Source organism: Amphiura filiformis, chromosome 10 (assembly GCF_039555335.1).
Source record: "Amphiura filiformis chromosome 10, Afil_fr2py, whole genome shotgun sequence".
Lineage (NCBI taxonomy): Eukaryota > Metazoa > Echinodermata > Ophiuroidea > Amphilepidida > Amphiuridae > Amphiura > Amphiura filiformis.
Window position 1 is genome coordinate 68330879 of NC_092637.1, and position 23240 is coordinate 68354118.

At 36.3% G+C, this 23240-nt stretch overlaps 1 protein-coding gene across 1 annotated transcript; it reads left to right on the plus strand.

Moving 5' to 3' along the window:
* The first annotated feature begins 64 nt into the window (after window positions 1-64).
* LOC140162075 (aqualysin-1-like) lies at window positions 65-20547 on the plus strand. The gene is made up of 10 exons (XM_072185365.1): window positions 65-101; window positions 2832-2950; window positions 3384-3509; window positions 5887-6016; window positions 7379-7482; window positions 11757-11904; window positions 15009-15190; window positions 16026-16197; window positions 17740-17882; window positions 19601-20547. Exons 1-9 carry the CDS (start codon window positions 65-67, stop codon window positions 17871-17873), a joined length of 1152 nt encoding a protein of 383 aa, XP_072041466.1. The 3' UTR covers window positions 17874-17882; window positions 19601-20547.
* The last annotated feature ends 2693 nt before the right edge of the window (window positions 20548-23240 follow it).

The window sequence follows — 23240 nt, forward strand, 5'->3', positions numbered from 1 at the left end:
GTAAAATTTTGACATGTTCAAGGTTTTGCAGGTATATCAAAATCTCATAAAGTAAAACTTTGAAATGTCAGGGTTTGGAGGCTACATCAAAATCTTAGAAAGTAAGTTTTGACATTTTTTGGGTTTTGCAACTGCATCAAAAAGTAAAATGTTTACACATTTCAGGTTTTGCAACTAGCTACATCAAAAACTCAGAAAATGAAATGTTACAGAATCAGGCTACAGAAAAATATTAGAAAGTAAAAGTTTGACAATTTCCACGTTTTATCGAAATGGGTCAGAAATGGTTTGACCATCGCGTGGGATTGGATGCAGATGGTCAAGTTGAAGTTCAAGTCAACAATCGCTGATTACCTTATCATGTTTATTAGATGTCAGCACTTTCATTTGTTGTCAAAACGTATAAAACACCCTGCAGCTCATCTTCTAGTCACTTTCTGCCTGGAACGAATTCAGTGGACAAGCCCGAAACGGTAAGGCAATGCAATACTTCTTGTATATCTTTACTTTATTACTTCATTACTTTGATGCTCTGCGTGCTAGCTATATGCTCCAACATAGAAAGTTTTGAGATATTTTTTTTTTAATATCACGAGCTACCTCAAGAGCCTCTGAGCCAATACTAAGCTTGTTTGTACTCATTGTAATTCATTTCCATGCTGATTCCAAATATGGTCATGAAAATGTACAGTTCAGAGATTTTTGAATTTTTGAAAAACATTTGAAACTTGTCGTCTGCAGTGGACACCCGCGTGGAGAGAGTTAAAGTAAGAAAGGTTCTTTTTCAGATCCAAGTAATACTTGAATTCCTTGATCACTCACTCTGTTGTGGTGTTTCTAGATGTTTAGTCTTGATGCTGATTCCAAAAACTTCCTTGTTGCCGTTTAATGATGAGTTGATCGTAGGTTTTGTCTAGTTTGTAAGTCCCCTCGTCTTTGTTCATGCAAACATTCTATTCCAAATTACTTCTTTCAGCCAGCAAGTTGTTTTGTCTGCTTCGTGATCATGGTAATCTAATTACGTATTATTGCACTGCTACATGCTCTGCGATGTCCGATTTAAGAATTTCTGATGTTGAAGCCTTTTTTTGAGCCCTGATAAAACTTTTGACATTAACTGATTCGTTTTCTGCAAGCTTTGTGTAGAACTTCATTACTTTATTGTTATGTATTTAGCTATGTAGCTACCAATCACTGGTGGTTTAATCTTGATGAGGTGCAGGTGTTAACTCACGTTGACTAATTCTCTCCACGCGGGTGTCGAATGCAGACAACAAGTGTCAATTTTTGTTGAAATTAAACATTTTCAGAATTGTAAACTATCATGACTATGTCCATCCAGGATGTAACAGCTAACTCAAGAGAGCTGGTTTAGCTGCAGAGTCGAAAGACTTATCGAAAGCCTTTGATATTGTAGATCATGATATTATTGTTAAAATTGTTATATTAAAGGAGTATTTCGTGATCCTAGCATCCTCTTTTTATGACATTTTTCAGTAGATATCCACGAAAAAGGCTTATTCCCAAAATTTCAGTTAATTCCGATTTTGCGTTTGCGAGTTACGCATGATTATGTGCATTACACTGCTCCATAGACAATGTGTGGTAATTGTGTTTTGGTGCACCAGAACGAACTTCAAATGTCACGATATCTTTGCTAAACGAATTAATCTGCAAGATATTTTTTGTACATAAACATTATGTAACCAGAGGTTTCCAGTGATATAAAAATCTCAACTTTTTTTGAGAAAAGTGGGGGAATGATGCTGTGGATCACGAAATGCCCTTTTAAATGATAGATAATGATATTATCAATGTATCATTTTTATGCGTACTAGTCTGTCTATGTGTGGTGTAAAATATGATAAGTTAAATTTGGTCATGTTCCGAGTTTTCCGAGTAGCCTATATATTATGATATTATTGTTAAACTTGAATTTCATAGATTTACAGAAATTGTGCGAGGTTGGCTCAGCATTTTTTAAATGATAGATAATGATATGATCAATGTATCATTTTTATGCGTACTAGCGTGTCATTCAGACCTACATTTTGTGTAAAATGTGATAAATAATACCAATATAGACGCTTATGGGCTTGATTAATACTCATCAAAAAGATATACAGCGTGTGAGTAACAATATTGCTATAATACTAAAGACAATAGATGAGTAATAGGAAGTGTAATTAAACATTAATATTTAAACTTATATCTCTCTACGTCCGTGCCGAGACGATAAGTTTAAAAAATGTTTTAATTAAAAAAATTCATAATTGTAAATTTTTATGGCCATATTTAGAATCAGTATGAAAAGTTTATTAAAATATTAAAATAAGTGCAAACAAGCATAGTAGGCCTATTGGTTCAGTGAATCTTAAGATAGCTCTTGATATTTTTAGATATATAATATCTGAAAATTTTATATGTTGAAGCCTAAGCCTAATAACTATATCACTTATTACTTAAACATCCGAGACGGAACTTTCTTACATGTTTCTGATTGAACAATTACGTGATACATTACGTGGGCCTAGAAGAACAGAGGATACCTTAAAACATCCACTGAATGAGTAACCCAGGCTAAAGAAGAAATAAAACAAACAAACAAACAAACATTCATCTGAAAACTACTACCTTACATACAGGGTACCTGATTGGTGAATTATGCAATATATTAATCAGAGTGACCAATCAAAATACAGCTTCTAAATATTGAAACTAAATCCTCAGCTGCACATTTGCTTCGTACCACGTTGCTGATTGGCTCAATATATCATACATGTATGTAGCCTTCTTATAGCCAATCATGTCATCTCTTTTATTGCGTACAGAACAAACAGGACCAATCATGAGAGTACTTATTCTTCTCGCCGTAGTGGCTGTAGCCATGGGAGCCAGGTTCCAGAAAGCAGCGGAGAGGGTTCCAGGATCCTACATCATCCGTCTTCAGGTAAAATAGGGTGCATAGAGTTATGATATTGGTATGTGATGATGACAAATTTTAATTTAAAAAAAACAGAGGAAAACAGAATCGTCTTAGTGATTACGTTATTAAGGCCAACAAAAGTACAAACACGATTTGACAGTGTTGTCTTTGTAAGAATCCTTTGGGGTCCAAGTATTTTATATGTTCAGTAGCGTAGCCCCAGTTTAATAAGATTGAAATAAAAATTGAATAAATTGAATTAGAATAATTATTTAACTTGAACACTACTTAAATTTAATTGTTTACCGGAAGCGCTTTCACAGTACTAACTGTACCCGGTAAGCGATCATTCAGTATTGGTAAAGTTAAAAATTCTTCTAATTTAGTAATATACCACTACGTATATTCAATTATACATGTATAAAAGAAATTGATTTTTTTTTTATCTCCCATGCAGGAAGGTGTGAATCAAGACAAGTTTGTTTCTTCTGCGGGATTCTCTAAGCTGAATGCAGTCGTAAAATACAAATACAGTTCCATCAATGGCCTAGCCGTGAATATCCCTGACTTCCTTGTTGAGAAGGTAAGTCAGATGCAGGAACCTGAATCTCGATCTACCCTCCTAAATCTTTATCATGTAATAAATACGGAGTAATCGCAAATATGTGTTGCACTAGATCAAGAAATTGGTTATTGCAGTGCGTGCGCAGGAACCTGAATCTCGATCCACTCCCCTATATCTTTATCAAGTAATGAATACGGAGTAAATCGCAAATATGTAGGGTACTAGATCGGGAAATTGGTTATTGCAGTTTGTGCGCAGGAACCTGAATCTCGATCCACTCCCTTATATCTTTATCAAGTAATGAATACGGAATAAATCGCAAATATGTGTTGCACTAGATCGGGAAATTGGTTACTGCAGTGCGTGCGCAGAAACCTGAATCTCGATCTTCTCCCCTATTAAATCTTCATCATGTAATGAATCATGATGCAGTCATGTCTACAGTAGAATTCATCTCGACCTTTGCAGGACTTAACCCCATTAAAAGCTATTAAACCAAGATAACACTCATTGAAACAGCTCAACTGATTAAATCGGATCTTCTCTGGTTGTGCACAAGTGTCTGTTTTCATGTGCGATATCTCAATAAAGCTGGTATTATAGCTTCAGTTGGGTAACCGATTATAAAGGAAACGAAAGGAAACAATGGTATGTGTACCTTTGTTCACGAAATGAGACAATGGTCTGCTTTTTGTAAACCAGCATTCTTGAAAATGAGCAACATAATGATTGTTGACTTAACACGGTTTGGAAATAATTTCTTCATATTTTTGGTGTTATCTGTCGTTTACATATCCTTCCTAAAACACAAAAGTGCGACCCTCTCCAAACACCTAAATTAGCTAAAAATTTAGGACATGTTACAAAACTATATTGTCTAGAATTTTAGAAGAGTACTTTTAATATTGGCCGGTTATTTTTCACACAGCGACGTTAACTAGGCAATGTACTATTACCTATAACATTAACTAAAACACCAAAGTACGAATAATTATTTCCAAACATCTAAATTAGCTAAAAATTTAGGACATGTTAAAAACTATATTTTCTAGAACTTTAGAAGAGTACTTTTAATATTGGCCGGTTATTGTTCACACAGCGACGTTAACTAGTCTTATCCCCATACTTTTAACGTAGGGCTATTTGTAGAGGTCACGCGTCAATGGGAAAGAGCACTGTGTATTGTGTATAGGAAAACGGACAGTAACTGCAGTATGTACGGAATAAATCGCAAATATGTAGGGGACTAGGAAGGGAAATTGGTTATTGTAAAACAGATAAGCCTATAGTCTTTTTTACTTTAAGACGGCGTTATACCAGCAAACACCAAAATGTTTTTGAAACTTTATGCACGTGCGTTTTGGTTTTGAACAAAACGCTTTCTCTCTCTAACATTTAGATGTCGGATTATATCATTATGAACACGGCAGAGTGCCGAATACCCAAAACTACATCAATATTTAAAAAATAGTGTCAAAATGTTTGGCAAACGTTTTTGCAAAACACTTTGTCAAAACTGAATTACATTGTGCTAAAATGTGTAATATCAATTTTTCAAAAATATTTTCTAAATGCTATGAAAATGTATTCTATTACCCACACAAAAGTGGTATATTTGAGTGGTGTGGAGGTATCATATTAACTACTGTGTTGCAGTGTTATTGGTTGGGTAAAAACCAATAACTGGCATACCATTGACAAGCTTGGACTTTAAGCTTTAAGAAAAACATGATTAATATTTAATTATGTAAATTTTATGCAAATTAGCTCATGAATAATTAATAAGTTCATAGCCAAATATAATGAAAAAAATATTTTGATTTACATTTTTGAAGTGTATGAGTACATCAATGTGGCATTTTTATGCAGTTTTAAATACACTTCCGTATTTCTACATATAATAAAAAGAAATCCGAGTTACTTTGGACTATATTTAAAAGTTTATGGACATTTTTGGGCTAATTTTAGGGCAAAATTTGGCCTAAAAATGGTTAAAATATGCAGGTTTCCAACATTTTAAACCACTTTATGATGTGCTAATGGTAGTTATATTAGGAAAAAAGGTGTTTTGTGGATAGAGAATTGATAAATTATCAAAACTGTTCCAAAGATAAGACTTTATTTGTGTAAATAATTTTTTACATGCATATTAAGCCATTTCGTGCCATATGGCACGAAATTGATAGGGGGTAATAATAGAATAGGGTACTTTTTCTGTAAAATGTTTTGTGTTTGCGGGATCTGTTATCGACGATGTAACAGTAAGCTGCCATATTTTCGTCCCAGACATCCCCGTAGGCGGTATATACTTCAAGTTTGTACAAAGTCATTAATATACTTAAGCTACCTCACTGCTCATTAACATTGACATTTGTCTTTTAATTTGACTCTATAGCTGCTTGCCCTTGATGGTGTCGCCTATGTTGAAGAAGATGGTATTGCCTACACCCAGGCAGTCGCCTCATGGGGTCTTGACCGTTCTGATCAGCGCAACCTCCCTCTTGATAACACCTACAATCCACCACGTAAGTAAGAAAACAAAGTCGAAGAGACAAAAAAACCCCTTAATTTAAACAAACTCATTGCCAGTGTGCAAAGTTTCCATTTCCCATTCAACACTATTGGTTTCCTCAATAGTAATATTACTCATAACCTACCACATCAAGTCCCCAGGGTGTGGGTGGGTGAGGGTGTGTATGGGGGCACTTATTTCGCAGCTCCGGAAGGCCCCACTTTAACCGGTATGCTGTCAATTTCCAAAGACCTATCACTTCAAAACTCTAAAATGTATGATGTGTCTCTTCATCCGGGATCAGGTCAATAATATTTAAGGCAGTGGCATAGCCAGGTTTTCGAAGGGGGGGGGGGTACAAACTCGTGATTGTCTCGACAACTTAATATCGTCGCCGAGAGCTCTTACAAGTATCAAACATGTCATGACAGTGATATCGTTTTCCCTAACACCTCTTGAAAATTGGCAATCTATTCACCGCATTTTACATTTTGACTAAAGCAAAGGGATTTTATAACATGTGTGGCTTGGCTTCTATTTAGTATGACCATATGCATAGACTTGAGATTTGGATACCATTTCTAATGCTTCCTATGTCTTTTTGGAACGTCAGCGCTTCCAAAGGATCGACCGATTTAGAATAGATTTCACTGACCATCTACAACATGTTTAAGGCACACTTACTTTAACAAAGTAATGTAGCATTGGAAATATACACTAGGATTCACAATATGTTAACACATTTTGATACCCATGACGCCCATTTTTGTACAATATTAACAACAAAGCAGTAATAGCGGTTTTTTTCTTAGAAAAAGGGGTTCTTGGCTGTCCTGTATGTAGAACCCTCAAGAGAAATGGTTCTTGAAAATTTAAAGAACCCCTAAATGGTTCTTTCTGCCCTTTCAAGAATCCTTTTCAGGTCTAAAATGGTTCTTTCTAACCTTTTCAGAACCCATTTCTGTTTTTTGTAGAACCATGTAAGGTTCCACATACATGACAAGTCAAGAACCATGTTAGGTCCTACTTAAAAACGTTTTTTTCTAATAGTGCACAATGCTTGAGTTTTATATCCATTGATCGTTTAAAGTACAACTTATAAATTCTGCTGTTTTTTGCTTTAAAAATAATGCTGTGTTGTTAATATTGACCTAAGTTGTGCGACCGGGGTATCAAAATATGCATACATAAACCACTTCTATAATTATGTTAAAATATTGTGAATACGATTAATAGTTCAGAAGCTATCATAGCTATAGGCGTATATGTAACGGCCGCGTTACTTTTTGACGAAATCTTGAGTTTTGACAAGTGTGCAATACCGTTGCTGTTCAAATCGTAAATTCTCAAGCTATATTTCTTTCATACCATATAGGTAGCGGCTCCGGAACAACTGTATACATCATTGATACTGGTCTTCGTCATTCCCATCAGGACTTTGGCGGTCGTGCATCTTACCACTGGGATTATCAATCAGGTGTAAGTATTGAGAGTAAAACAGCGAGCAAAAATCCCGCGTGGGTTTTGTGATTAAAGCCGTGTTATTCTTTGCCAAAAATATTACGTAATATTAGTAACAACTGTCAAGGAGGTTTTCTGATCATTTTAAGCAGCAATAATGAGGTAAATTGCAAGAAAATCAGTTACCGCTTAAATGTGAAGCTCTATGGGGGAATTGGCGAATAAAGCCGGGGGGGTCCTCGGATTTAAAACTCTTAAATTTTACTATAATTAAAGGACTTCAGGCTTAGTATTCACAGGGTATTTTTATGTACACAATTAGGCATACCAATCATGCAAAAAGTAGAAATTTGAAAAGAATGAGGGCGTCAATGCAAGGAAATCACACATTATTGGTGTTTAAAAACAAGCAGCTACATAGCGCGTATTGAGTGACCTGGGGGAAAACCAGGCACTAGAAGACAATACATATGCTCAAGGTGAAATGGGCTATTCCAGAAAATAGATGCACACCCCCTATAGAGGAGTTCGGATATCCGGACTTTTTGGCCAGTCGTGACTGATGGAAATCCAGACTTTTAAAGTGCCCGAAGGCAAAAAAATCCGCTAGAAATATAGTTTAAAATCAGAAATCCTCACTTTGAGAGCTCATTTTCAACATTTCCGTGATTTTCCCTTCATTTGATTGGATTTCCAAGCTTTTTCCAGTTACATTTGCAACTGGAAATCCAGTCGTTTTCAGAAAGCAGACTTGGAAATCCGGACATTTCTTTGATTGAAAATTTACTCCTCTATAGGGGGTGTGCACCTATTTTCTGGAATAGCCCAATTCACGCCTATAACGGCCTATTCATGTTACTGTCTGACCATTTCCCTAAGAAATGAGGAATTGTAATGTGTGGCTTAACATGCTTAAGGTTCAAACTTAGTTTTAATATCATAAACTGACTTCCAAGAATAAAACAAACTTTGGTGGCAAAATGCACCCTGCTCAGAAAAGAGTTAAAGTTCAAATTCAAAATTTATCTTGTTAAAACCACACCAAAGTTAGTATCCTTAGCCAGTTTCTGTCAAACCTAACATATTATGTTTGTGATTGATCGAGCCACATGCAGTCTGGGACCGAGATTCCGAGGGGAGTGGGGGGGGGCACTCGAATATGAAAGTGACGTACCTGTACTTACCGGAGTACATGAATAGGGTTCTATAGGTTTTGTCGAGAAAGGGGGGGGTCATTCAGTGGGTGTTCCAAGCAATTTTGCAGCTAAATGGCTACAACATTTGTTCACAAATGTACAGATTTGGTGTAAAGCTGATGAAAAAAGGTGGTCATTGGGTGGCAGATTTGAAAAAAAAGAGTTATTGGGTGTAAGCTGATGAAAAAGGGGTCATTGGGTAGCAGATTTGCCTCAAAAAGGGGGTCTATTGACACGCAATATATGGGGGTGCCCCCCGGGCTGAAATTACACCAGGTATTCCTCTATCGTAGTCACTATTCAAAAAGGGTTGGTTTGACATATCTGCGACTTTACGCTTCTCGTGTTAAAAACAAAAAAAGATCAAAGGATGCATTTGGGTTCAACTGGGCCAAAGCAAGGTCAAAAATATTCCCATCCATATAAATGCCTGTAATAAATACCTACCTCTACAGGGTGTATCAAAATGATTGGTACCGAAGACTTCTCATTTTTTGCCGAATTTTTTTACTATTTTTTTGTGCCAGTTTGGGGTTAATTGTTTAAATATTTGTAATTATAGTAGTTTTATCTTCTCTAAGAATTTTAGATCAGAAAGATAGCACATTCTATTCAGAAGTTACATGATTCTAAAGGAAAGTAGGTGTTTTTACACTTTTCATCGTAACGCTGGATCAGTAGCGCACCATTTTCAAAGCTCTATTTTACTGCAAATACATTGTGAGGATGATATGTTGAAAATTATGGAAATATTTAATATTTTCCTTACCTATTTCTTCATTCATAATATATAGAAATGGTATAATCAATATTTATTGCTTGAGAGTAATATTATTGACTTGAATAATTTAGGTGGGGTGAAAGAAGTTTGTGTATCAACACCATCCAGGGCGGTAATTTAAATTGTATTATTGAGATTACTAAGTAGATGGTGTGGCAGAATGGCTATAGACTGTAGACAGTGTAGGTTAGTTTAGACCTGGTAAAAGTTATTGGAATGGCTCCACAGTATTCCACACTTCAGTGTGCATTCATAGTTAAGAATCACTGGTCGACACAAAGCTATGGAGAAGTGCAGAGAAGATTTAGGAGACAGCTTCTAAGAGCAAGGCGTATCCCATGCAAACATGCAATAAATTGCAATGCTTCAAAACTTGATATGGGCAGTTACAGAATGGACCCATCCCAGGTGTTAAGATCTTTCAAGATAGGGCTTCACCTCACACTGCCAGAGTCATACGGCAGGTACTTCAGGCACTATCTTTCTAAAAGCACGTGTAAAGCAATTTTATGTTATGTATACTGAGGTGAGATATCATGATATTGAAGAGTATGTATGCAATAAATGGTTCAAGCAGTGAACCTATTCATCCTGTGTTGTGTAAGTCAAACCATGATTACGTCGATCTTCGTTTAAATGACAATAGCTCCCAGATGCACCAACCTATCAACTTCAGATTAATAGATCAATAAGTTAACATATGCCCCTTTCTATTTATAGTACAAAAACTATATTAATTAGCAATTTCATATTTTTGATATATTTTTGAAAATGTCACATAGCCCGGTACCAATCATTTTGATACACCCTGTATACGGTTCGACAGAAGATGGATGAAAAGTGTTTACACCAAGAAGCTATACTAAGATCACAGACCCTTGGGGGTCGACAGACTATAAGATCGACAGACTCAGACTTATTCATTGCTAACCCCTCTGCACGGCAACATAATTTCACCCTAGCTCTTCGAATCGAAGTGTCACCCCACCCCACCACTGTAACATAAGTTTTTTCAAGAATTTTTGCTTCAAGTTACCCAGCAAACACAAAACGTTTTCGACATCATTCGCAAAAGGTTATAAAAGGTTGACGTTTAAATGTCGGGTTATATAAAGGGTATATTAAGACTATAAAACGTTTTCATAACCTTACAAAACATTTTTTGATAATCTACTGCTCAGCAAACAAAAATGTTTTACAGAAAACGTTTAAATGTCGGGTTATATAAAGGGTATAAAAACGTTTTAATAACATCCCAAAAACATTCTTGAAAACTTGATACAAAACATTCTAAACAGAATGTTATTTTGGGGTTGAAAAATATTTTGCGAAAAATGTTTGCCCAAAATATTTTCAATAACGTTTTAAAAACGTTTTCACAACCTTTATAACCCGACATTTAAATGTTATTAAAAGGTTTTGAAAAAAACATTTTAAGAACATTTCTGTGTTTACTGGGTTCAAATATTTTAACATAATGTTATTTAAGTATTGACACAATATTTGGCTAAAATGTTTGCAAAAATAGTTTACAATAACATTTTTTAAAACATTAAAAATATTGTTGTGGTGTGTTTTCATACAAAACGTTTTAAAACGCTATCATGACCTTTATATAACCCGACATTTTAATGTTTTTAAAACGTTTTTACCTAAACCAAAAGCCAAAATATAACTTATTTAAAACGTTTTTAAAACGTTTTTGTGTTTGCTGGGTAGTTGCTTGAGTATTCTAGTGCCTAAGAAGTGGCCTGGGCCCCGGAAGGGGGGGGGGGGCACTCACATGTTAAGGTGGTACGGGTATGTGCGGCGCTCAAGGGTCCCTTTTTTAGGCTCTCCGGCAGTTCCTTAAGCCCCACATTTGGATCTGCTCCAGTTCTTTGAGCCTCAAACTCTTACAATTGTAGCTCTTTAAGCTCAAATTTGGAAATAATTTAGAAATTTTTAGCTGAACAGCCTATAATTTGGCCCTAATTTCAGTTCTTCAAGCCCCTATTTTGCCCGAAAATCAGTTCCCAAAGTACGGCGCTCCGCGCCGCACACCCCTACCAAAATTTAAGTTGAGTGCCCCCCCCCCGGGGCCTGGGCACGTGCCCACTGGGTCCCGTGGTAAATCCGGCCCTGATAAGGAGTCTGCCCCTATTATATAGGTCTATACTAAAACTCTGACTCAAGAGTGTAGCTTATAGTTTACATACCAGCCTGCGATCTCCACTAGTCTACCAACAAGACTAATCAATCAGTCAATTAATTAATCAGAAATAATTGCAAATCGTTGGTACTTTCATACGGGCTTTCATACTTAATTACTACAGAATAATGGCGAAGATTGCAACGGACACGGAACTCACTGCGGTGGTACTACCAGTGGAACAACCTATGGTATTGCAGCCGGTTCTATGGTGAAAAGTGTTCGTGTGCTCAGCTGTTTTGGATCTGGTTCCTGGACTAATGTTATTGCTGGTATGTACTCTCATCCCTATACACGCCTTAGGCCAGAAACATTTCTTTGATTGTCCATAGATTCCTTCCAAGGGGTAATTAATTTTATTTAAAGGTCATAGCCAAAACACGTTTGTCTATTAAATTAGCATAACAACATAGCCCTCTACTGTATACCATTTCATTCATGTTTTAAAACAGTTTAGAGGTGTGAACAAACTGTTTTAAAAATTTTTACGGATGTCAAAAATTTTGGGGAAAAATTGGAATTTCCAAAATTATGATCTGTATTCTTTTACACAGTAAAACCAAAGAAAAAACAAAAACAAACAAACAAAAACACCTTTTTACTGGATTTTTTAGATTAGGGTCAGTAGGATGAGGGCAATCAAACAATTTTTTTGCCTTAGTCTAGTCATGTTTAGGAGACTAGGAGATTGGGAAGCATAAAATTGATAATGTACCGACAGTATGACCGACTCAAAGTACAGATACGTTTTTAGGAAAAGGTTGCCTCCGAATAATTTCAACCGGTTCGGAGAACTGGTAAGCCAACAAACAATAATAGATACCTCTTATGCAAGCCATTTCTAATATACGAGTAGAAACCTGAGGAGGGTGAAAGTATATAAGGGCAACGTCGTATCACTTGGTCACAAACACTGTTCATATTCGGACATTATTATAGCGCATGATCCTTGTTTGTTAACTTTTCCACCGGATAGTCTGTTGCTAATCTAAGACGAAACCTACTTAGGAATCAGACATTAACGTCTGCACAGTATCTTTGTGGGACATGAGAGCACATCAGACATATCAAATTGCATTCTGAATACGAAAAATGTCCTTCTGATGTCAAATATTTTTTTGAGTTTTTGAAATGATTAAAATCTGATATCTAAACTTTCATATTTAACGGTCCTGGAAGTAAACTTAACAAATCTAATGATATGTACAGACTTGACAATTATATTGGAATATTTTATCGCAAAATTCGAAGACTGGTCTGGGGGGGGGGTGCATAAACTGCACGGGCTAAATATAAATTGGAGTGTGTCGGGAGACGGCGTAAAATAATTGTTTGAAAGAAAATGTGCTTTCCATGACTTTACATTGTGGTGGATTTAGGGAGGCTGAATTTGAGCTTTGTAGGGGACACAATTTCGGACTTTGTGCCACATTGTTCTGTTGTTATCAAATTTATAGTGGTTTGAGGTGATATTTTCTAAACTTCAGCAATTGGCATTCATCACAGCTGAAATACACTTGCAATGTACCAATTTTTGAACACGGGAGGAGCTTAAAATATGGCTCTTAAAAGTGGTACGTACTCAGAAAGTCTAAATGGCCCCCTGAGGTCAAATGTTATAAACTTAACGTAAAAAACAACTGGGCGGATACTTGGTTGTCCAATGAACTCACGCTGTTTCTTTGTGTAGAGTAAGTTTATAGCATTTGGCCCCAGGGGGCCATGGGGGGCATTCAAACTTTCTGAGTGCGTACCACTTTTCAGAGCCATATTTTTTCAAAACTGGTAGATTACAAGTGCATTTCAGTTCTGACGAACACTTATTGGTAAACCTCAATAAATTTGACAATATCAGAATAATGTTGCTCAAATTCAGAAATTTTACGCCGTGCGGTTTATGCTGACCCCTTCCTGATCAGCTGGGATGAAAAGCCGACGACCAATAAAAAAATTGAAAATGTTGACCTTTCATATTGAAGATATATACATTTTTTTCCTAAAAAGACCTACATTTTCTGGGTGTTTTTTATCTTCAATACGAAAGGTAAACATTTTCAATTCAGTGATCGTCGGCTTTTCATCTTAGCTACATACACTTTAAGTACATATCATTAGATTTGTAATGTTTACTTCGAGGACTGTTAAATATCAAAAATATCAATTTTTATTAATTTGCTATAAAATGTGCATTATATCGCGAATTAAAAAAAAATCAAAATTATTTGATATCAATAGAAAGCAAAAGAAGGGCACCAGATTGACTGGGAGTACGTAAAAGTGTTAGAGAGGGAATCCAAGGACTTCCCTCGTAGGCTCTTGGAAGCAATCCATATTAGAACTAAAAGACCCAGACTGAAACGTGACAAAGTGTTAGACATCGACCCTGTCTGGAAAAACCTCCTGACTCCCTGGAACCAAGGGGGCGCCATAACATCTACCTGTTTGACGTCATCAACATCTGTGACGTCATCGGAGGTGCTCTAGTATACTACATCACTAGCAACAACAATCTTCAGAGCAACAACATCCGCTGAAGACGCGGTTGACCGATGAAAGCGCTCCGATGAGTGTACCAAATTTGAGTAGCGTAGAAGTATTATTTTGCTTTCTATTTACGTTTACCGCTACGTATGAATATACATCATTATATTTGATATCAGAAGGACATTCTTCGTATTCAGAATGCAATTCGATATGTCTGTTGTGCTCTCATGTCCCACAAAAGATGCTGTCCAAACGTTGCTAACAGAGCACTTAAGGCAGCCGAAAAAGCTGACGTCACACGCCTTTTCGCTGGTTTAGGTATACGATTTATTCTGGGTATATTCTCTATGGCCATGCGCTTTAAACTCTACCTTAGCTAAATCAGGAAGATGTTTTACGGTGATGATGCACAGATATCTCAAAGTCATTATGATCTAGTGCCGTATTTTTCTGGCATTAGGAGTAGACTGGGATAGATATTATGGAATCGTGACGTAATTTTCCTCGTCCTTCCCATAATTCAATGAACTTCTCTGTAAACCTGTTCTTTTCTTCATACGGACATACTTGCCTTATATCCGTAAGATTTCCAAACGGCGTGCCAAAATTGCTCGTCCTCTTCCCACAGGGCACATTATTATGTTATTCCATTTGACTTCCTTACACCCCTTATGGAAGACTTGACCTTAATCGTCCACAAAGGGACAATACATTTCAAATGAGGTTACATGAATTGGCGGCTCCATTTGAAATATGTGGGCGATAATCTTAATGTCACAACAGTAGGCCTAATAGCTCAATTGCAATATTTCCTAATTAGGAACACGTGGCCTATTCGATATTAAAATTCACATGTCCAATCATCATGTTCTATTAACTCCCAACATTCTAGGAGTTGACTCAGTCCGCGATGCTAGTGGAATGAGAGTTGGATCCATGTCTCTCGGTGGAGGTGCCACACAGTCTCTTGATGATGCTGTTGCGGCCGCTGTTACTGCAGGAGCTGTTATGTCCGTAGCTGCAGGAAACTCAAATGACAATGCTTGCAACTACTCACCAGCACGTGAACCATCGGTAAGTGCTCACTTTTATTCGGGCATTTTTTTAAATCAAAACATCTCAAAAATTGAATGCTGAATGTAGATATGTAAATTTACAATCCTGTGAGATAATTACCCAAGGGTTCGGCAGCTCGATCCGCACCCCTCGGTCACTCACATCAAATAATACTTCGTCTGTTTATGCGTCTAGTCACGATCTATGGTCTATAGCATTATAGTAGCATATTTCATTTAAAGGTATTAAGACAAAATACGATTAAACAATTTAATAAACGTGCATGAATTTTATGTATTTATTCTATAATGACAGTAAAAATAAGCGTAGTCATTCATTTCTCGTTTTTTCTCGCTGATTAGACAAGAGTATTGCGGAGGACTAGTGGGATACCCGTGCTCTTTTTGGAACTTTTCGAAAAATAGATTTCATAAATTTTTCAAAGATACAACAGGGTTCCTTTCATGACTTCCTTTCCAAAAATGCATACTTTCATATATTTGTCTTTGTTACTTTAGTTAAAATCCTCCTGCCAAACGCGATCCTGCGTGCACACTTAATCCCTTTTGTTTCAGTCGTATGTTACGAAGTGGCTGGTCCCTAGTTCGATTCGCATCACCTTCTTGTTTACCACTAGATTTGCCTAGTTTCGACTTATATTCAACGTGTAACAAATGGGTTTGATATATGAATTGTGTACTTTTTATTTTTATCATACTTCATCGATTATTATTATTGTTATATTGATTCAATTTTAGGCATATTCTCTTACCATGTGGATGACACTTTTAACGTCGGGTATGAAACATCCTTTAATAGGCCCACTCTAAATCGTTCTTTTAAAATTATTCAGGCTATTACTGTAGGAGCAACTGATAGTAGTGATCAACGAGCATCATTCTCAAGCTACGGGTCTTGCACCGATCTCTTCGCCCCTGGAGTCAGCATCACCAGCGCATGGCATACCAGTGACACGGCCAGCAATACAATCAGCGGAACTTCAATGGCTTGCCCACACGTCTCAGGTAAAGTAACTTTATTTAATTAATTCGTTCATACTTTATTTATATATTTATTTCTGTTTTTATGGTTGGGTGTTTTGTGTGTATATTGGTGGATGGATACACACCATAAAACGAGGACACACCTCCAAACGAGGACGTCCTCGGTTTGAAACTATGACCAGGATAACGATAACGTAAATAGTGCAAATATGCATATAAGATAGGTCTCCATAGGGGGTACAGGACGGGTCACAGTTGGATAGTAAGTTGTCTGGTGTGTTTGTGTGAGATCCACGGTGTGTCGATTAAAAACGGGTGTGTAAGTCCTCGGTTAGATCCTCCTTAAATCGAGGTCCTCGTTTGCAATTTTGTGAAAAGTGGACTTTCTTCCCCAAATTTGAAGATTTTTTGGTCATTTTTTGACCTACGCTCGCGAATTCTTAAATGTTTGAACTTTTTGTATACTTTTACAAACAAATTTTTTGGGGATTCACGTCGCACCCATGAACCCCTGGCTGCGGCTCTGTGTGTGTGGGTGTGTGTGGGGTGTGTGGGGTGGGTGTGTGTGTGTGTGGGGGGGGGGTGATGTGAGTGGGCGTTATGTTTAGTTTTAGAAATGGATAATGAATCTAAAACAATCGATCGATGTTAAAATCATTCCAATACGAATTCGTTTGATCTGTTATCATTTTAATTTTTAGTGTGATCAGCGTAAACTACCCTTAGCTCTGATTCAAGTCCTGAGAGAAGAAAAAATGAAAATAATTCCCTGGTGCATCTTTTAAGTTAGACCAATAAAAATATGTTTTGGGAAAATATAGGGTAAAATTGCACAATTGTGAGAGCTTCGCATGCACTAGCCAATCAAATATCAAAATTTCCTTTCATTTTGGGCTAAAATAGCTTAAACTTTAGAGGAAACAAAGAGGAAAGGAAAGCTGGTAAAAGAGAAAGGATATAAAAGTAAAGGGAAGAAAAAGTAGAAGAAAAAAGAGAAAAGAGAGGAGAAAGGGTAAAATTGCGCGTAACTGAGTCGAGTGAGTAGGTCCAAAGAGTTGGTCGAAAGTGATATCTCCATTTTTGACGCTAGCCTATCCCACAATTTATAAGATCTAGCACAATAATTAAAGTACAAATATCATTTTCATTTTAATGACGTAAACGACCCTTTGTTCCGTCCTTACGGCATACAAAAATTTCTAACTGCAATCGCATTTCCTATTTCAAAATTTCACCCACTGATTGCTTCTTTAAACTCTAATATCAACCCTTTACTTAACCCATGAAGAAAAATAAGTTGAATTGAATTGAATTGAATTGAATTGAATTTTAGTTTGATAAAATTTTTACCCCTACACCTTACCATAATTATTATGATTGATTATATGAAAACCCACATACGGCAAAGCATGTAAATTTGCATACACAATATTATATATTTGGCATCAATATGTTGTTTTGCACACAGCGCTGAGTTTAATTGCCGTTGTATAATATCCAGACAGTATTGATAATAAGTAATAATTATAATAATGATAATTTTTAACATTTCAATAATCACAGGAGCATCCGCCCTACTCCTTGCCAGAGGTGTATCAGCCGGTGCCGTCCATGACACCATTGTAGCTGAGGCCACTTCAGGCGTTGTTGGCAACCCAGGAAGAAACAGTCCAAACCTCCTTCTTTTCGTCCAATAAAAACAAATAGTAAGTAGACATGTATGTATTCACGTGTACTCTATAATAAGTTATTCATCATTACATCACCACCACCGTTAACACTCACTACCAACGCCGTTAAAACCCATCATCATCACCATAAATACCCACCACCACGGTAACACTCACCACCGCCCCCAGGTCCACCGCCACAACAGTCCCGTCCCTGGTTCAAACCCCAGCCGTGCCCAAGGACTGTATGTGCAGTTGGTGTATTCCGATCCATGCTCGCTCTCGCAGGTTTTCTCCGGGATCCCCGCCCAGCATATAAAGATCATGAATACGTTTTTTAAACGTTATTGTAAAACATTTTGCGAATAGTTTTTGCATCACGTTTTCAAAAATGTTTTATGAATGTTATCAAAACGTTTTTATACCCTTAAATACCCTTAACCCGACATTTAACCCCTTTCTGTGTTTGTTGGCGATTTACTCCTGCTTCCAAAACAGTACACCACATTTCGCCATAATACATTCTAGAAACGCTTGCTGTTAGAATAAGAAAAATTTTAATGCTAATTTATTGCACATTCTAGGGAAGCGTGGTTACCTTTTAAAATAACCGAGTGAGAGGGTTTTCAAGAAAATATTTTTCCTGTCAAAACTGAAGCATCTTCTGTATAAAAGAAAATATGAATATTAACTGCACATCATATATAACGATTCGTGATACCCAATTGTGGCACATTTGATGTCGTTTAAGAAGCAGAGAATTTTATATACGCCAAAATATTTTTTTTAATTGAGCAAAAATAAGGATAGAAAAAACGTTGAAAATCCTATGTGAATATTACATTAGACCCGGCAAAATATTACTGTTTCGTTTTTATGGTAATCTAATCTTTTATTTCCTGAAAAAACATTTGGGGTCTAAAATGGATTTTTTATGTAATTGATAAAAACGTCGAACGTGTATACAAGAAAATGGTAGGTTTTCCTCTATAGTATTTTACTGACCATGGAAATGTACTGATACACAAGCACGTGTCAAAATCGATATAATGTATTGTCCATACAGACGCCCAGTTATCATGTTTATTATTGGATTTTTTTGTATAAAAACACGCAGTTAACAATAATTGAGCGCTAATAATACACATAAATGTTTTTAGGCAAATAAAATTCCAAAATATGGTACGTTTTCTGCCTTTGCTTGTCACGTGGTAGGCCTATGTTGAAGTTGCGATTATATCTTCAAATAAGTTTCAAATGAATTCCAAGAAGACAAGTGGTCGAGTGGTCTAAGGCGCTGGGTTCATAGTGTATCCAAAGCAGTCCGCCGCCGTGAGTTCGAACCCCGCCTCCGCCAGACTTTAATGAAGTAAAATTAAAATTAAAATTTTACTTTAAAAAAATTTCATATTGGGGAAATGTGACTGGCAGAATTTATGTATGGCGTGGAGTGGTGTGCCAAAACAGGTGATTAGTTTTTGGTTATGAAATTTGGGGAGCTCCACAGACAATGGGTGGACTCAATCTAAGTGCGGATAGGTTTACGTCTGGTGCGGCAGCAACCGGCTTAGTTGATATGATCTGATTGTGATGATTCAGCAGTGGGAGCGAAATTACAGCGCTTTGAATCGCATTTTGCGTTATATAAATCCATTAAATGTATTATTTATTTTATTTAACACACATCAGCACTACATAGGTCAATCACCACCGCTAATACTAATTATTCTTTGCTTATTCTCATTTATTTTCAGATTTGCGGATGAGAACCAGACAACGATACAATATTGCAAGAACCTAAAAACAACTTTAAATCTTTTCTGATTGTAAATGAATTGAAACTGCAATTATTTTACAAGATAAAGGAGCGCTATTAATAACACTTTGTGTTTACCGTAATATCCCGAAATTCACCTGTTACACCTTACCAATTTTATTGTCATTCCTATAAGCTGAAAATGATTACGTAATATCGTTTTAAGATCAATACGTTTTACTATGACCACAATGCACCTCGGCAGGAAATGCGACGATCTCCATAGTGACGATATTCATAGCCCGGATTCATAGAGGGTGATCGGCACGGCACAGAAAACAACATGATAAGTACGATAAATCACGAATCATAGATAAATTGCATGTATAGTATCCTCGTGTATTTTTGTATGAAAACCAACATGTCTGCCATAATTATTCTCACTCTAGGATCTTAAACATCCTCATCTGTCAGGACACAGTTCTTTAACCCCAATATGGTTGTACACTCATAGAGTGACCTTTACATACACTAGAATCTAAAACATGCTCATCTATGAGGACAAAGTTCTTTAACCCCAATATGGTTGCACACTCATAGAATGACTTTTACACACACTAGGATACACACTCCTAGGATAAAACATGCTCATCTATCAGGACACAGTTCTTTAACCTCAATTATGTTTGTACGTTAATGACCTTAATTGTGTTAGGGTACAAAAAGTTATAGGCCCTACTCAGAGGTCAAAGTTTATCTATGATTTGTGGTGGTAAGTAAGGGCGTGGTCGGTTTCCTGCCGCGTCACTGACATCATTTTCTGCCGCGGCAAGCAGAGGTTAAAAGTATATCGTATGTCATGTCACTGACATCATTTCCTGCCGCGGCAAGCAGAGGTCAAAAGTATATAGATGTTAAGTCACTAACATCATTTTCCAGCAAGTTAGGAAGACTATCAATCAAATATTATGATCAAAAATAATTAAAACACATTGAAATCTACATAAATTATAGTCTGCTTCCATCGATTTATGTCAAGTTATTTTAACCCTCTCCATGCAAATGTCAATTAAAGACGACAAGTTTGTGTATAAATTCACCCTGACTAATATATTCACCCTGACTAATATATTCACCCTGACTAATATATTCACCCTGACTAATATATTCACCCTGACTAATATATTCACCCTGACTAATATATTCACCCTGACTAATATATTCACACTGACTAATATATTCACCCTGACTAATATATTCACCCTGACTAATATATTCACCCTGACTAATATATTCACCCTGACTAACATATTCACCCTGACTAATATATTCACCCTGACTAATATATTCACCCTGACTAATATATTCACCCTGACTAATATATTCACCCTGACTAATATATTCACCCTGACTAATATATTCACCCTGACTAATATATTTACCCTGACTAATATATTCACCCTGACTAATATATTCACCCTGACTAATATATTCACCCTGACTAATATATTCACCCTGACTAATATATTCACCCTGACTAATATATTCACCCTGACTAATATTTGTATAAGGGAAATACCTGTTCCAGTTCTTGACGTCTTTTTAGGGGAAGAAGTCAAGAACTGCTGCATTTATTGACATCTGCTGCATTGGATATTTACACCATTAAACAGATGAGTTTGGACATAAGTTGAGAAATAGGCATCAGAATCCAAAAATTAAAAAGCAGCGTATAGCTCATCTTATTCTACATCTTGGTAATTTTATTTGAATCGATTGGCTGCTTGCGAGGAAATGAGCGATTACATAACACATGGACCAATTCACTTAATTCCAAGTTTGAAAGAAAGATCATTCAACACAATGTACACTATTGGTTAACACGTCAATGGGCTTTATATTTTGTTTGGCGAAATCCTTCTCATTCTTCTCAAACAATCTGTTGCAAAACATTTATTGGTTTTGTTCAAATGTGAAAATACTGCATGCACGATATTAAAATGAAACTTGAGATGATGCTCGGTACTTGAAAATATCTTTTCCGCTATTGTTAATATAATTATTGCACAAAGCATAATTCCATAAAGCTGGCTAAAATTTTATCTTACACATTAATGTTTTTGGAATATTTGCAAGAAATGGTAATGCAAAATTTATATCTTTCTAGACTTCAACAAGATGTTGCATGATATAAATAAACACGTAAAGCTGTCATGATCATTGTCATTCTTGGCTCAAATATTCTTTGGAAAGTTAAAATACAACACTATTGCATAACATAAACATAAGTAGGAAAGATTCCAATTGCAGAAATCAAAATGTTGCTTCAAATATTGTCGTGAATAATGAATGTAAAAGTTTTTACTTTAAACAAAACTGAATGCATTAAACAAAATATTGCACAGTATCAAACATTTGAAGGTGCAATATCATCACTTTTATATCATGTCTGTTTTGGTTTTTTGAAAGGTTTAGCACAGGCCTTAATGTTGTTAATTTTAGAGCTAGTTTTTATAATTCAACCATTGTATCAATGTGAAGGCAAATCAAAAGTTACACTCAGGTTGTTCACTTTCAGTGAAAGCATGAATAACATAACACCCTCGGATTATAACATAGGTACGAGATACACACAGCGAGTATGAAAAAGTGCCTGTTGGCCAAACTTGGAATGAATTGCATTAATTCGCGCATTGTGTAATCGTTCATTTCTTCTCAACCAATCAACCGAATCAAATAAAATGTGCATATATGATGCACAATGTAATGGGCTATGTGCTGCTTTGTTGATCCCAATGCATTTTTCTCGACTTATAAATATTATTTAAATTCATTCACCCGGTAATTTTTTTCTGGGACACCCTGTATTCATGAAATTGGACCTCAATACTCCAAGAGTAAAGTTAATTGTTTTTCTTTCTTTTTTGTCAATGAAAATGAAGGTTTTGGCCATTCCTTGACTATTCATTAACCCTAGCTACTCCGGGTACATGGCGTTAGTCCGTAATGCCGCTAGTCCAACACTCCGCTAGTCCGACACGCCGCTAGTCCGAATCTGAAATGCACTGCACCAGTCCGACACGCCGCTAGTCCGAATTAAAAATACACTCTGCCAGTCCGACACGCCGCTAGTCCGAAAATGAAAACCACTGCGCTGGTCCGAACTTGAATTGGGGAAAACACAGCGCTAGTCTGATATTCGGACTAGCGCGGTGTTTTTCAGATTCGGATGGGTGTCATTGACCTTTAACAGTTGCAACTTTAAAGCTAAAATTAATCCAAAAATGTTCAATTTATTTAAAATGCGCGCAAAGTTCACAAACATATTCAAATTGATTTGGTAATTGTAAATTTCTATTGAGTATCTATTGGGTATAGAGTTTGCTTCCACAGGCAGATGACGCGTACCAAAACAAGAATTCGTATATTCAAATTCATTCACCCGGTATTTTTTTCTGGGACACCCAGAAATCATGACCTCAATATTTCAAGAGTACAGTTAATTGCTTTTTTTAAAATTATTTTTTGTCAATGAAAGTGAAGGTTTTGGCCATTATTTGGTTATAATTATTCATTAACCATAGCTATTTTCCTGATACAATTCTCCCATCGAACAAAAAGTCATCTATTTGGTGGAA

Excerpts from the sequence above, each read along its gene's own strand:
- LOC140162075 (XM_072185365.1), top strand. The coding sequence starts at position 65 with ATGTCAGGGTTTGGAGGCTACATCAAAATCTTAGAAA. Across the intron at positions 3,510-5,886 it reads CTGACTTCCTTGTTGAGAAG|CTGCTTGCCCTTGATGGTGT; the intron begins GTAAGTCAGATG and ends TTGACTCTATAG. Across the intron at positions 6,017-7,378 it reads TAACACCTACAATCCACCAC|GTAGCGGCTCCGGAACAACT; the intron begins GTAAGTAAGAAA and ends CATACCATATAG.